The sequence below is a fragment of the Crocodylus porosus genome, unplaced genomic scaffold (assembly GCF_001723895.1).
Source record: "Crocodylus porosus isolate Cpor-Errol unplaced genomic scaffold, CroPor_comp1, whole genome shotgun sequence".
NCBI classification, from domain to species: Eukaryota; Metazoa; Chordata; order Crocodylia; family Crocodylidae; genus Crocodylus; species Crocodylus porosus.
Genome location: NW_017728947.1, coordinates 93574445 through 93591003, shown reverse-complemented (window position 1 = coordinate 93591003; position 16559 = coordinate 93574445). Strand labels below are relative to the sequence as shown.

The following is a 16559-nucleotide window of genomic DNA, read 5'->3' as shown; positions in this document are numbered from 1 at the left end:
CCCTTCACAGCAAAGGAAGCTGTATAAAAGTACAAAATATTGCTATGCCTTTTCGCTGCAAATGAAAAAGAAAATAAATTCCTTACCTGATTTTTGAATCTCTGACATAGTTGGGGTCTTTCAAATTGTCCTCCCATGGCAGATGGCCACTGAGCCAATGAATCATACAGTAGCCTAGAATTTCCAAGTCACCACGTCTTGATGGAGCTACAAACACAAAAGTCTGAACAACAACGATGCATGCAAACAAACATTTAATTGTTTAAATATGTTAAGACAACTGGAAATCAATTCAAAATTACTACATCCTTTGCAGGAAGTAGAGAAGGAAAAAATAGTGTTCTAAGGTTTGGAAGTTCACTTCATTTCAAACTCTTTTATCAAATCACTTTCTCCACTCAAAGATATGTCATGCAGCAGTTATGCCAATTTGTGAAGCATTTTAAATCCTCCAATTGTGACAAAAATAGAGCCAGTTAGTGAACTGATAGACTTTTCTATTCAAAACATTACTATTTCATGAGGACAAAGAAGGTAAAAATAATTTTGAAATCTGGGTTCCTGAAACTATCTTAGAATATGGGAACTTTTCAGATTTCCTTAACAAAGTGTATTGCTGCTTTTGAAAGATTCTAAAAGCAGATGCGTTACATCCATAATCATCTTTAAAATATGATGTTGTGTGTTCCTTAAGACAAAGATTACAATTATATTAAATGGACAAACTGCCAAATCATCTATTGAAGGCCTAGTCAACTTGTAGCCCAAATGAAACAATTAACACTACAGCATATTTTACTGTTTAAATTAAAAACTTCAGCAAGACAAGAAAAGAGCAACACAGCTGATCTAGTAAGGTCTCTATAAAAAGTCATACTGCTAACCATTTGAGGATCTGTTATTTTAATATTTAATATTTTCAATGGCCAAAGGTTAGACTTGTAGGATAGTTGTTTAGTTCTAATACTATTCAAGGTCAACTTCCATATGTGCTAAAAAAATCATGATCAGCCAGCCCACAGCCAAATATAGGGAAGTGTGCTTCATAATTATTGTGGAAACAATTTATTGCCCCCCAGAAACAATCATATATTTTTCTAATGAGAACACCCCAGAACCTTAAGATACTGGATAACTTTATGTAAAGGTCAAATGTCTAGGAAATACTTTGCATTTTTCCCCAAAGGCTATCACAAAGTAACAGCAAAAACAAACAAAAAAAATAAAAACGAACAAAAAAAAAATAGAAAGAAAAGAAAGAGAGTAACCTGCTGAAATTGTCACACAGCAAATTCTAGTGAGATGAGAAAGATGGGCTTTTGCTATACAACTATTTAGTCTTCTCTCTACAATGTTTAGACACCTTATTATAAATTAGCCTAGCCTAAACATGTAACTACTTAAAATGCCGTTCATGTCATACTGTCTTTATTGTAAAGTAAATAAAAAGGTTTTGATTACTTACCCACACCCTTATGTGCATCAATACTAGTATATTCAACAGTCCCATCATGGCATCTTTTTGGGTCTTCTTTATACTCTTTGTGAACTCCTTCTGGGCAGTATCGATATGCAAGGCCATAATCAACCAAGTACACCTATTAATTCCCACATATAATCCACAGATTAAAGTATTATACATACAGAATAATCCAAATAAACAAACAGGAATGGTAAAACTTCCTGACTCTTCTAGATGCAAACCAAATCCCTGAGAGTTGCAAGACAAAATTTTCAAGATGCCCCACAGTTAGTGAACCGTACGCAACACCCCACTATTCCTTCATCAAGAGCTATACACAGCTCACAAGCCAGACTGGCCATACATGTAAAAGAAGTAACTATCAATACCTATTCTCTAAACCTTGTTAGAATAAAACCTACAAATGCTCAGCTCTCTGAATTAAAATTGCGCTTATTTATTATTAAGTGAGACAACTATGCATACCTTGATAGCTACAAGTACTTGCCACTTATCTAAGGTAAAGAAATAGAAGGATATAACCAGTTTTAGGAATCAGTTTTTTGGTTGCTCTAGCATAGTAATTCTCAACAAGAGTGCCACAGAACTCTGGGTGCCTTAAGCTCCTTTCATGGGTGCTGTGGGGTACGATGCAATGTTGTTAGCAGTGTTAGTTGTACAAACATGATTCACAAGATAAACCCAGAGATTTCAAATAGGAATCCAGAGCATTAAAGCCATTCTGACCTGCTGCGATCTGAGTTTTTTGCAACAGAAAAATTATTCCGCTATTATTCCGTATTCAAAAAATGACTGAAAGCTAAGAATCTGCATTTTCCAAAGGAAAGGTTGAGTCTAACAAGGGGTTCCTTGTGTCTAAAAAGACTGAGAACCATTGATCTAGCAACAGATAAATATTCAGTTCAATATTCAGGTATTCCCCTGTAGTGGACTGCATGTGGTAGAAGGGGCTCAGCCTTGGCAGCTGAGTTTAGAAATACCAGTTACCATTCTGATTTTTTTTGATTATTCATACTGATCAGATTAATTCTAGTTTTACACACAGTAAAATCAGGAGTGAAATAGTAATTCCAAGCATGAATCTTCTCTAGCCCTGGCTACTCCTAAGCATAATGACAGTAGTTTATTCACTTTGTGAGGTAAAGCATTTAGACAAGAAAACACAGGCAGTTATGAAATTCAAACATGCATTTTCCAAACACTAAAGGGTGTAAAAATTTAGAAAATTAAAGATATTTCTGTAAACCAATTGCTTTGAATAATCAACATGTTAAAAGACCAAATTTTCCAAGTAACAGAACACTTATTTGATGGATTCTTTGAACAAAGGAAATAAAAAAGTGACAAAGCAGACAGGCAAACATAATTCACTGGTGTACTATATAATTTTAAGCTTCCACCCCCAAATAGCTATTTGAAATTCACTTTGTATCACAAGCACTCCTCCTGAATATTATTTAGGGCAAAACAGCCAACTTGATAAACTGCCAGCAAATTGCATCAAAAATGTAGAATATTAACTAGATATAAATGTCAAGCAGAAATAATATTACTGTATATGTTCTTAAAAAATAAAGATTTCTGCTAGGTTTCCCAGGTTCAAGGCCTCTTTATATGTTGTCAAACAATAGGTTTAAAACAGGAGAAATGACACACATCAGAAATACCTGATTCGGATTCTTGTAATTCAGGAGAATATTTGAGGCCTTGATGTCTCCATGCACATATTCATATTCATGGATATATTCCAGAATATCAAGCTAACAAAACAAAATACATTACAATGTCAATGCAGTACCCAACTCCATCCAGCAGAGGACCTCTATTCAGCACAAAATGTCTAAAAAAAGACTAAATTAGAAAGATGGATTTCTTACTTACTATTCTTAAGCCAAGCTGTAACACAGTTTTATGTGCAAAACGCTTTGAATTTTCTTCATATATTTTCTGAAGATCTCTCCCAAATCGGTCCATTACCATAAACCTATAGCTGTTTGAAAGCAGGAAAAGAAGTTACTAAAGCTTGTAGAGGAACTCTCTCATGTTTTACAACCTATTCTTGAAGTATTTCTTGAATTGAAATGTATACTTTTAATTATAAACATAATCTAAGTAGCTGACAAATATTTAGGAATATTTTCTTGTTTCTGTACTGTTTTTGAACTGTGACATTGTTTTGTTTGAACTATTTCACTTAGACAAAAAGGTCCTCTGTCAAAGTTATGTTCCCAATAACCTACTATTTTTACAGAATAACAGAAAATGACCATCTGCAGAATGGATTTTATTCAAAAACGAGAAAAAAATGGTTGTCTGTAGAACCCAGTAATTTCTTCCTGTAAGTGAGTCATTTCATTTAAGTGGTGGTTAGTTTTACAAGTTGGTTGCTTTGAAAACAATGTTACTAAGATTTAAATGAGCACTTGACCTAGTACAGTGAATCTCACCTGATAAAGATGGCTTGACATTCATCTTTGTTTGACAAAGTGGATTCACTTTAGTACCAAAGCTTTTTCCTACAAAAGCCTTGCACACTGAATGTGAATATACTGAAAAAGCTCATTTGGGTTGAAACATTTACCTTTGTTATATTACATTTACTCGTTTACTTTTGCCTCTCATGGTTAATCAGAATTGAACTCCCTGCTACATTAAATTCCTGGGTGATTTAAGGCCCTAACTGTTTCAACTGCCCTGTGAAGTGACCTATCTTGGGAAATTCTGTGGGTAAAAACCAGGATTGCTCCTGAGATAAAGTCTTTTATTTTGAGACCCTACAGACATACAAGCCTGTTGTCTCACTTCAAATATCTGTGAAGTATCCAAGATTTTTCCTGTGATAATACACTTAGTCCTGTAATAATGTGGGCTAATTCAAATTAATCACCATTCAAGCTGCATGTGTAGAGGGGTATACTGCTTCCAAGTGAACTTGGATCAGTCAGAACCAACTCAAATGAGATGTCTGTTTCTACCCTAAATGATGGTGCAATAAGACTTCTGGTGCCAAAAGCTTGTTAAATGCCAAAGTTCCTTATCCCTGTTCTCTCTTGCTCCACTGTTTTCTTTGCTGAAGAGATAGGGCATTTAAAAGTAATCAGCATCATTCAGCAAAAGACTTCCATCTATTGTAATTCCAAAGATTCCTAGAAGGATTTTTTTGTGCATTCTGTGCATGATCGACCACAATTTGCTGGTGGAGTTGAATAAAGCAAAGCCCCTTGTTCCTTCATGAATGCAATGGATCAAGAAGTAGAAATATGTTTAGTAGTAGTTGTTACTTAATAGTCTTCTCTGTTCTTTCCATTTAATAAAGGATGTCTGTTCTGTAATCAAGCCTGGACAGCACTGGTCATATAAACCCTTGCAGGACAGTATCCTTTTCAAATCCCAATGCAGGGAAGGATGGTCAGGGAAATGTAGCAATTTAAGTGAATTAATCTATTGATCATAATGAACAGCATACAAATGTACCTCAAAATTTTAGGATAAGGATCAGGCTGTCTAATTTAGCCCAAAGATTAAATCAAGAGATGCTCTACCGTGTAAGTAAACCATATTTTCTGTAGATTAAAGCATGCTAAACAGTAAACCACTTCCTTTATATATGTGAATTAAAATACTAGAATTGTCCCTAGAAACAAAATCTCTTACCTGTTTCCATTCTTTTGATGCAAGCCAGACCCCCAATACCTTGGTACGCCTAGATATTTCAGTTTATGGGATTTAGTCCATTTCTGAACTAAAAATACAAATGAAGACATGTACATTAAAATTTCCTAATGAAGTCTTCTGCAAAATGTTACCTAAATCATTTTGTTTTGGTATCCACATAAGATGTGATCATCATTTGATAATAAGTGAACCAAGTATATAAGTAGGGAGTCAAATAATTGTCTACCTCTGGCTAATTCTGGTAATTCAGTTGCAACAGGGACTCACTGACGATCACACAGGCAGATGTAAAGTGCATCTTTTCAGTTTCAGTACAACTAATACCACTGATGGCAACATGCCCAAAATGCAACTGTAAGACAACATTTATCACAACAAATTCAAATTTTCCAAAATTATTAAATGAAGTCAAATAAATTTTTTTTAAGACAAATAAGTGAATCTTATTAAATCATCTTTTGGTTTTAAACACTAAATCCTGTTTGTTCTTTTGATATTATAAGGCTAAGGCCTTCCAAGATGAAAAAATTACAAGAGCATGGGTTTTAGTTCAGTAACTCCTGCTTATTAACAATTATCTTCAGTAATTACCCATTTAGAAAAAGAAACATCCATTTATGATTAAAAGCATTCTTAAGAAATGTAAATGAATACCAGTAGTTCATTTTAAAAAATGGATCTAAAGAGACTTTCTTGATGAGCTAGATAACCCATTTAATGTTAAAGAGTACCACTTAGCTTTTATTTTATTAAAAACCTCGAGAGAATTTATTATTTATAGGAAAATGTGGGCTTAAAGTTCAATCAACATGTTTAATTGACTGCTTACTTTGCTCTGGTTTCGCAGCTCGCATGTAGAACTTTAATTCAGAAAAAAGAGGTCCATTCTGGCTGGGTTCCTTTAAAATAAATTTTAGTTAGAGTTGGTTAAAGTTTTAGCTAATGAAAACAATTACTCTGAAAATCTTGACATGTTGCCCTAAGATTACATTATTCTTCATCTCTGCTTTGGATATTGATAATTTTTCAAGAATCTGGTCTCTGAACAGATAAACATGACAACAGAAGAAGCGGCTAGAAAGTTAAAAATATCAAAGTACTTTTTCTCCACAATTAAAGGTTAAAGAGTACCAAATTAACTGAAAAATCTTCAGAAATATTATTAAATGTTCACAGCAGCAGCTCTACAAACAATATTAAGTATATGTTCACCATCTTCACTTTTTCCAACTGAGGCTATTGTATTCTGAACCCAACAACATTGCAGTCATCCTCATAATGGTCTCAACACTTGAAATAATTTGAAAGAAGAGCATGTGCCAAGTGATCCTTAAATATTCTCTTGCAATAAACCCTCTCTTAGAAATCCTGTTTATAGAAGAGTGCCTTTTTAAGCAAAACATGTAAGTTCTTACTTGTGAGTTAAGATGTGGTAGCCAATACACAAAGGCCTAGGGAAAACCAAGGTAGTTTGTAGCTTTCATGTTAGCCAATCAACATTAACACTAAGGAGGAGCCTACGGCCTAACTCAGCCTACTAACTCTAACCTACGGGATGCTTTGCCTTCAGTAAGATTCTAACCTGAATTAGCTGGAGCATGTTAGCTTAGCTCTGCCCTACAGTGACACCTTTCATCAATAGTATAACTATGACTAAAACATTTGGTGCCTGAGGAATTAGTTTACACTGTTACTTAGAAGAATGTTTCCACACGACCACCCAAGCTAGACTGTGACTACCGGCATCAATAATAGCCAAGTAGAAGCCTCAAATGAAGATTTCCATACCATGACATGCTTCGACTTCTTTTAAGTGTAACCCTACCTCTGAATTTCCCAAGTTAAAAATGCTGAATTTAGAGATAAATTACAGCTTCCTTAATTTTAACTCTTGAATTACTGATACATATCCAACCTTAACTCCATTTCAATTGAAATCTGTGTCTTAGAACTGCCTTAGCTCACAAAAATTACATTTCATACAAAAAAGTGTCGTATGAAACATTTCATAAATGCCTCAAAAACAACCATGTGACATTATTAATGACCTGAACATGCATAGTTCAAATCTTAAAAACTGTAATTAGGATTATTAAAGTGCAAATTCAGTGGTATAGATAAGAAGTGTTAACAGCCACACTGCACCAGTCATTGAATCTGGGTTTCCAGCTGCCTTGCATCACCAGTGAAACACAAGGAAGATAAAGTAAACTGGTGAATCTGGCCCTTGATCCAGTTAGGGATTCCTTAGCTTAATGAATCCCTGCGAAAGCAGAGGAATGGATCCAATGACCCAAAAGGCCCTTTCGGGTCTTAGTTTCCTAACTTATTATTTTTATATAAAGGAGACAGGTATTATGTGTAAGGCAGGGCAGGAGAATCCCATTCACCAAATCCTGATACCATTGACCTTTTAGGACTCTTCTTTGACTTGTTTCTGTTCTTCCTGCACTACCAAGACTACATTCAGTGGATGCCTATAATCACTAAGGCCACAGAGCCAATGTAGGCAGCCTTTCAGCACTGCCTATGCCAATGGTTCTCAACCAGGGTGGCATGACACCCTAGGGTGCCACAAGATCCTTTGAAGAGTGCAGCTAAGCACTGGCAGGTGTGCAAACTCATACATATTATTCACAAGATACACTCAGAAGAGCAATGACAGTTGGGCTAGGTTATCTACCAATTAAAATACTGGCACATGTCCAGTTTTCTTAATCACACAGATAGATCGATAATAAGATTAATCGATAATTTAACTTAGTTACAAAATAATATCTTCAAATTTGGTCTATGCACAAACAAGTATAAAAAAGAGCTGGAGTGTTTTTCCACTACTACTTACATTCCAAACAAAAAAAAGCTGGTATCAAATTTCTTAAAGAAGTTTTCATAAATTATTTTTATCAGACTAACAGATTCACTTCTAAATGCTCAGAAAAATAATTCTATAGGCAGAGCAAGTGCCGTAATTTGGCAGGCATACACAATATTTTTCATACATAACAGAGGTTAAAGTCCTGTTTTAGATGTAAAGCAGAATTCAGCCTTAATTATGAAACTGAAGTTAGCACCCCCCTAATAAACATAATTCTAAATACAGATAAATGCACATGCTATGCTGCGATGATTAAGATATGAGGTTCAATACCACGGTAACAAACACCTAAAAAAAAGACTTGAACTAGAAAGTATATGTTCAGTTTAAAAAACTGACTAAACCTTTACTAGAAAATTCAATAATCCTTTCTATTATGGCGTAATGTCAAAACACATGAACTATTTTTTTCTCTCTAGAGCAAATTTTAAGAATTAATGAAATAATGCTATCTGAAAAACATCAGAAATACTATTAAACTTCGGCTCTCCTTTTCCACAGTGACATCAGGAATTCTATATTAAAAACATTTCTTCATTAGTAAGACTGCAAAATAAAATATTCAAATACTACTACAGTAAAAGCCCTGTTATCCATCATTCTACTAGTCAGAATACTCTATTAACTGGAATTTCTGGCCAGCTGGATGGATGCAGAGGGACTGGGGGGAAAGCTCGCATGCAACGGCAGCTACCACCACACTTCACTGCTGCTGCTCCACATCCGTCCGAAATATCAACTCTGCACTGCCACCGCTCCACCTCTGGCTGCTGTCACACCCTCCCCCCTGCCCAGCCAAAAACCAGCAGCATCAGGTAACCAGAGTTTTTAGATACCGGGCATCCCCAATTCCCCACTCATGCCAGATAACAGGGCTTTTACTGTACTCAGACATCAATATCATAAGAACTAGATGTCAGATACTACAACAGTTTCTATACTGCTTTAATAACTTACCAATTTTAAGAAATACTGTATGAAAACCATTTTCTTCTGAACACTAACAAACCTAGTTTACTAGTCAAATATTGGTGACTTGAATTCCAAGACATCAGAAACAAGGCTTTTAACAAAAATTGCTACCTAACGGCATATGAAGACAGCAAAAAGGTCTGGTATTTGTGTAGGCAGACCCAGTGCAAAGACGGGGGTAATACATATTTCCCAAGTACCCAAACATAGGTAGAAAAAAAAACTAGGAATGAAAGCAAGTAACTATCAGGAAGCTCAGCAACAGAGGTACTGCAAATTGTGACAGAAAGAAGACTGCATTATTAAAGTGAAATAGAAATGTGCTTTATTCTTTATAATGCAGAACATTAGTTTGCAACCACCACCATTTCCAAACAAATTTGTCACTAATAGTCATGTGAAGCAGAAATTCACACTGTGAAGATTTGCAGTTATGCATCAGATGCAGTGAATTTAGAACAAAACAATTTAGTTTTTAAACTCTGAAAAAAATGGGCTATAAGCATTCATATTTACTTTATAAGTAAGTGAGATATAAGCAGCACAGTAGCAGGTGGGGCAGGAAGCAAGAGCAGGAGTTTGGGCAGGAAACACAAGGCAGAGAAGAGAAAGCAGAGCAACAGATCGGACAGGAGAAAGGGATCAGAACGGCACTCCAAAAGGCTATGGGGCTAATTTATGGTACACCTGCAAAAAAAGGTTGGCCACCACTGCCCTAACTTATCTCCCTTCATCCAGTCTCAGGTCTCAGATTAGTGTGTGTCCACCTGGATGTCTTGCCATAAGTTAACACAGTCCAAACTGAATTGTGGACCACCCATCCCCTGTATTCTCTGTTACTATTAACATCATCGTTCTGTGGCATTACAGTCTCATGTTACAGGTAGTCTTCAACTCCTCAATTTTTGCCTGTCCTATTGCCCTGCCTTTCTCCATAATATCTGGTGTTCCTTCTTTTCTAAAAGAAATCCAAAGCTAGTCCAGGCTTTCACTCTCCTGTGTACTGAAAGGAATCTATCCTTCTGTTACCTAAAGTATGACTGACAGTCTTTCTTCCATCCTTTGCAAGTTATTTGAACTTTCAAATGGTATATCCCTGCATTGGTAAACCAATCTGTATATAGCATCACAAAGTCCTGATCCCCCACAGGGGCTTGCTTCTGAGCATCTGCATATTTCTTGTTTAGAAGTCACACACACATGCAATGATGTAGTATATAACTATTATAACAATATATAGCAGCTTACAGCAAGTCACACATTGCATATGCTATACCAAAACAGCCATTTTAAAATTTTGAAATAAAGATTCAAGTTTTCTCTTACCACTTTTACAACATAAGATGCATCACTGCCAACCGATTTTGAAGAATTAACATCAGCTGTTAAAATATGAAGTGTTCATCAGTAGGATGAGAGACAACCATCAAAAACAAAGCTTCTACTTGCTATGTCATTTGTTTAGCTATGCCATAAAGTAATTATACATTAGCATGAATAATTTTCAGAATCTAGGCAGAAGAACTGTACCAAATTTAACCAACTTAAATTTCTGGTTGTGAGTTCTCTCTTGCCAGGGATGATAATGGAATGCTCTTGATTATTAAATAATAGTCACTCCTTTAAAGACAGAGATAGAGAAACAAAATGTGGGTATACAACTTGCAAGAAGCCATCAAGTACTTCTTTTGTCTAGATGCCATAATAACCAAAAACAGGTTTTTTCCTCTCTTCCAACTATCTGCTCTCCCAGCTGCCGCTTTATAATTTCCATAGAAGTAGATTTATTGAGTGATGGAATACTACAATGGACAGTTTAGGAATAACAAATACATAAGTATGTGCTTCTATACAAGTAGAGAAGGAGATTAAACAACATTTGGAACATGATGTGGTTGGGCTTACATAAAAAAGCAACTAATAATGTGGGTAAGTGTCTAACATAAGAAGAATGCCACCTTTAGTATGCATTAGGAGCTTAGGCAAAACCATGCAACAAAGCCAGGCTTCTCTAGCCATGATTAAATTTGTCAGTTCTCTTGACCAAGTCTTCTCAGAAGAACACTGTCACCTTACATTGGTGCCTGATCATTTTACTAACATCTTAGATCAATAAATGATTTTGTAACCCATGAATTACTATATGAAGCTACAGAATTCAATGCAATTGTATCACAAGTGGAAGAAGGGAAACATCTTATCACATATCTAATGCACCACATAGTACAAGAGCCTTATCACCATCTTCATCTTAAAATTTTAACCATTCAACATTCATTGGAAGAACAGAATCATAACATGGGGCCCTTAGCAGGAATTCCCAGGGTTCTGTGAGGACCTCACTTCTATGCCACCTATGCAGACTGCATTTTGGAAATGGTGCTAGCTGTAAGAAAAAAAATTCAAACTTTTCCCTGGAAGTTCAAGTATTATTATAAAGTGAATTTTGTGACAATACCCACACAGAAAAATTCTCAGACATCTACAGATGGCTCAGTAAAGTAAACTGATTATACAATAAACAACATGACCTATGGGCAAAAGTTCAGATGCAATTCATCCCAGCTAAACCAGAAAGCTCTGTTAACTGGTCAGTGGCTTGCATGAAGTGTGCTGATAATCTTAAATTTTGTATTTATGAGCCAAGTATCCTCTTAACAAAAAAATACTGGCATAAGACAGAATAAACGTCAAATTACCATGGAGACTGAACTATCCATAGATAGGTCTGCTAAAGTAAGGGTTGAGACACTGGCAAGACAGGATAGTTATGTATGAATTGCTGTGCCCATGCCATCAATCTGGCATCATCAACAACCACTAGAATTACTTCAGAAATGCTCCTTAAGAAGTAATTAAGTAAGAAAATAGAAGCCTGTCCACAAACATTTAAGTGATATTACAAAGGAGCAAAATGGTTTATATATGAATGAAGAATGTTACCAGTAAAGATTATAGCTAATTTGTCACATGAATTAGCTAGGGATGCCACAGTCCCCTGGGGTGTCTTGATATCCTTTCAGGGGTGATGCATACTGCTAGCTGTACAAATATGCCACACAAAAGAAATCCAGAGATTTCAAATAGCAATCCATAACGTTAAAACATTCAGACCTGTTGTGTTCTTTTCTGAGTTCTTTGCAACAGAAGAATTGCTGTATTATTTTATATAGTCAAAAAAACAAGTGAAAACTAAAAGATGGCATTTTCTGAAGGGTCTATCAATGGGTGCTTTGAGCTTACTAAGACAGTGGTTCCCAACCTTTTTAGACTGCAGACTGGCAAACCATGGACTGGCAAACTGCGGACCAGAAGTATAAAAAAGGGTTGGCTACTGGACTGCAGTATGTGGGTCACTTCCAGACTTCCAGTCCAGCAGCCAACCCTCCTGTGGACCGACAGCCAACCCCTAATGGCCCAGGGGTTGGAAACCTCTGTACTAAGGGCTTACTCAAATTTGAAAAGGTCATGAACCACTGGGTTAGACTAAGACTTGAGGGGTTTTCGTATCACATACTGCTAACTATGCCTCAATATCCTCTAATATTCATTTTACCTACATTTCCTTTTGCAAAAAATAAAAGTATTATGCTGCAGCTGACAGATACATAGCTTTCCTAAACTAGGAATTGTTGGGGTGGGGAAAGGATGCAGGGGAGGAGGAGGAGGCTTTAAGGACCCTCAATTTTAAAATGTTCTGTTTAGTATACACATGCTTACCAAGATATAAACGTCCAAAGCCACCTTGCCCTATATGCATGCCTAGTTTCCACTCTTTTTTTGATGTATCTGTTAACACCTCTCCTGGAGCAAATTCTTCTGCAAGCTTCCTCTTCGCAGGAGCTCTTTTTCCAGATGTCTTCTTTATATAAGGCATTTTCACTACAAAAAGTAATACAGGGTTATACACTGAGCAGATTTACTTTCACACTTTTATTCTACTCCATATGCCAGTTTTTATACTTTCTTTTCCTCATGACAGACTTCCACATAGTAACTATGAGTTGTTTAAACTGCCAAATTGTTACTACAAAAATTCTTTAAGAATTTCTCAAAGTAATCCTGTCAGCATGACTTCTAGGTGCAAAAACAAGCAATTTCTTCAAGAATCAGGAAAAATGGCTCTAATGAAAGCAATTTTGCAGAATAAGAGGTTTTTTTATTTGAAGGTTTTGCATAATTCGATACATGCTACAGAATTACAGCTATTCACATGATAATGCATTGTGATCCAACTATATGAAAAATATTTTACCTATATTGGTTTCCTTGCAAGTAAAACTGTTGAATTCACTAATTTTTAATACATCTTAAGTATTTAAAAAATGGAATCTCAACTGTTCCACAAAAGAGAGTACACTCCCTCATATTTCTCATTGACCATTATCTCAGCAGTTTAGCTTATAAAAACATAATTCTACAAAAGATCAAATACCTGTCACCACAGTTAAAGATGTCAGAGAAGTGTTCTCTTACACAATTACGTGCAACAAATATGAAAGTCCACTTATTGTTTCAGAAGATATTTAGAATAATACAGAAACAACAGAGCTGCAATGTTCTTAGAGGACAGTCCAACTCTCCCCATCAGCTCTAGGTACTTTTCCCCAGTCTGCAGATCCCTTTCTTGAATATCAAAATGCTTCTTTTCCCCTAAGACAGCTCTTCTGCCTTGCTAAGGTCTAAAGAACTCTCCTGGAAGGAAAGGCAAAAGATAGTTCCTACAGGCTTAATTTTAGATAGTAGAGCCACATTTGAATATCCATAGAACATGTAAACCCTGTCCAGCACAGATGAAAATATTTAATAGTCACCTTGAGGAAGGAGACAGGGGTATTTAATCTCTAAATTACTTTTAAAAAGGTTGTTAGGTATTACTACCCAAAACTACAGGATCTGAAACTGTCTAGAACTCGTGAAATGCAATGATTTAACTCTAAACTGCTCTCCAAGGTGCTCATAAAACAAAATTTTGTTTCAGATATAACTGGACAGCTGAGTCTCTTCACTCATCTTAAAACATAGAAACAACATGTTATCCATAATTTTCAAATGATCCTTGTAAATACTGTCTCTTAATGCTTTAGTTTCTCTCTTCATTAAATTCAAATTTTCCCTCCATATTTTTAATTATAGAAAAACACAACTTGTGCTTTCTGTCCAAAGTTAAAATAATCTCAAAAATAGCATGGCCGGTCTGAATGACAGAACGAGCTGCCCCAAGCACATGGAACTACTGCGCTTACCTACAATTACATTCTCAACTTAAGAAAATACTTTATAGACTAATACTGGCACATTTTCTCCTGGGACAATGACAACTTCTTTGACCATTTTCTACAAACGGGTAAAATGTATATATGATATATATTATCATATATACATATTAGCTTCATTCATGGAACATTATGGATGTATTTCATCTTGGTAATCTCATCATAATTCTGCTGCTGACAAGCCTGCTTAGAGGGGACAAGGCAGTTTATTTTGATTAGCTCCAGGAGAATGACAGGTGAAGAGTGGCTCCCCTACCTCCAGTTTTACTTGTCCACCAGTCTCAGTCACATACCTGAACAGACTAAATTTCTGATTAACATCCCCTTAAGCAATGGAAGTGAAAGCTAAGGATGAGCAGTGAATATCGTCACTTGGGAATCCCGCCTTTAATTAAACAAGATATTCATTCATGGTTTCTGGGCTACCCATGTTCACACTCACTGCTAGGATGGCACCATCATAGTTTGGTCAACCTACCACTAGGCCATAAAAGTCAAGCAAAGATAATTTTAAATAAGCAGTGTGCAGAAAACTAAGCATGTCGAACTGTTGCAAAATAACTGTCCTCTGTGGATGCAGTGGCTCCACATGATTTTGTATCGGAAAATGCAAGAATCCTTTACGGTATTAAAAACTGGAAGATCTGGGAATTGCATGCAGTTATACAAGAATAGGCGGAACGTAAAAAAGAATGAAAAAGGTATGTAAAACAGGTTAAACACAGCAGAAAGGAAGGAAAATACCTTTTTATTGCTAGCTTTGTTATTCTATAACACTTTCTACCTAGAGACCAGCAAGTCTACCAAATAAGATGGATCATTGGTGTAAGCTCTCCACATTTAAAGCTCCTTGCATGAGAACAACTACTACTCAACTTGCTTATCCTACTAACCACCAATATCTTTATATCTAAAAAATGACTGTCAGCCCACACCATCATAAAATAGTTTACAAACTTGGATACAGAACTCATTTGCCTCTCCAGAAAAATACCACACATATATTACAATACAATGCCAATAGCATTTTAGGGCAGAAAGCAAAGATGACAACAAAATGAAACTATGTTGGGAGATTTAGAAATAACTGAAGATAAATTACTTGAGCTAGAGAGTCACCATGATGCCAGCACTAACTGTACCTCTTGAACAACAGGTGCTTAGATAAGGATACCAGAGTTTGCTCTCATCCAAACAATGTAATACCAGACTGCATCGTAAATTTAACACAGACTTAGCATCACCTGCTGAATTGGTCTGCACCACTGTCTGCAGCATCAGTGGTTGTGTTAGTTTATCATATCTCCCACCTCAAGGGAAAAGAGGCCTTATGGCAAAAGCACAGCATGTTGGGAAATGCAACCATTTATCTTCCTTTCATTTAAGGTTAACTTTCACCTTTCTTTGTCTCCATGATCAATAAAGGGAAGTACTGCCTATCTCAGAGGGATACTGAGACCTAATTCATTAGTGATCGCAAAAAGCATTGAAATCCTTGGTAATAAGATAACTTAAGTACCAGAGATACTTGTCCCTCCTTAGTTATGTGACTAGACAGGAACTCATTTTCAAGGTACATCGTTGTAAACAGCGGCATTAATATGGCAGTGACCTGCTCTGGACTTGAATAGCTTGAGAAGCATAGACTTTGTACCTAACAAATATGAACAAATTACAGCAAGAATCATAATTTGTTTGGTTCAGCCTTCTCAAATCATCTTCTTTAGTGTATATGAAGATTTTCTTTCCTCCTCCCCAGAAGACTTAGAAAAGAAGTATTGAGTGTGCTGTTTTGAGGTATGTGAGCAATTCAATATCAATAGTGCTATTAGTGAAGTTATCTTTATAAATGAAGCCTGGACTGGCATTCTTGATGCTACCTTTTTGCTCTCAAAGCAAACTCTAGTAGACAATTCCCAATTGGTGTTTTCTTCCTTTCTCAAGTCTAAAATGAATATAAATCAAATTTATTTTAAGGAGATATTTTTCCCCCGGGCGACAACTCAGGATGTTGAATTTCTCCCTGATCTGGTTCTTTTATTCTCTACAAATTGCTATCTTAGGCTTGTTTATCTCAGTTGGACTTCTTTTCATTTTTCAGCAGACAAGACCATAATGCTGACCTGCTATCCTTTTAGTGAATAGACAGTCCCAGCAAGACCAGGAATCCACACGTCATCAATATTGTTCATAAAACCAAAGCAGAAATCTTCAAGTCTGATAGCAAACGTGCGTATGCGTGCACACACGCGCACACTTAAAAAAAAAAAAAAAA

The 16559-nt window shown here is 36.0% G+C and overlaps 1 protein-coding gene across 2 annotated transcripts in view; it reads right to left on the bottom strand.

Moving 5' to 3' along the window:
- Nucleotides 1-16379, bottom strand: part of VRK1 (vaccinia related kinase 1) — a 48264-nt gene extending 31885 nt beyond the window's left edge. Inside the window, exons 1-9 of one of the 2 annotated variants that reach the window (XM_019552486.1) lie at nt 15220-16379; nt 12729-12890; nt 10335-10390; nt 5988-6057; nt 5138-5225; nt 3365-3473; nt 3151-3243; nt 1466-1598; nt 87-207 (exon numbers count right to left, since the gene is read on the bottom strand). In XM_019552486.1, coding sequence (XP_019408031.1) covers nt 87-207; nt 1466-1598; nt 3151-3243; nt 3365-3473; nt 5138-5225; nt 5988-6057; nt 10335-10390; nt 12729-12885 — 827 coding nt within the window. In that variant the 5' untranslated portion in view covers nt 12886-12890; nt 15220-16379. The remainder of the gene's footprint in view (nt 1-86; nt 208-1465; nt 1599-3150; nt 3244-3364; nt 3474-5137; nt 5226-5987; nt 6058-10334; nt 10391-12728; nt 12891-15219) is intronic. The other variant, XM_019552488.1, reaches the window with a different exon arrangement.
- Nucleotides 16380-16559: the final 180 nt, after the last annotated feature.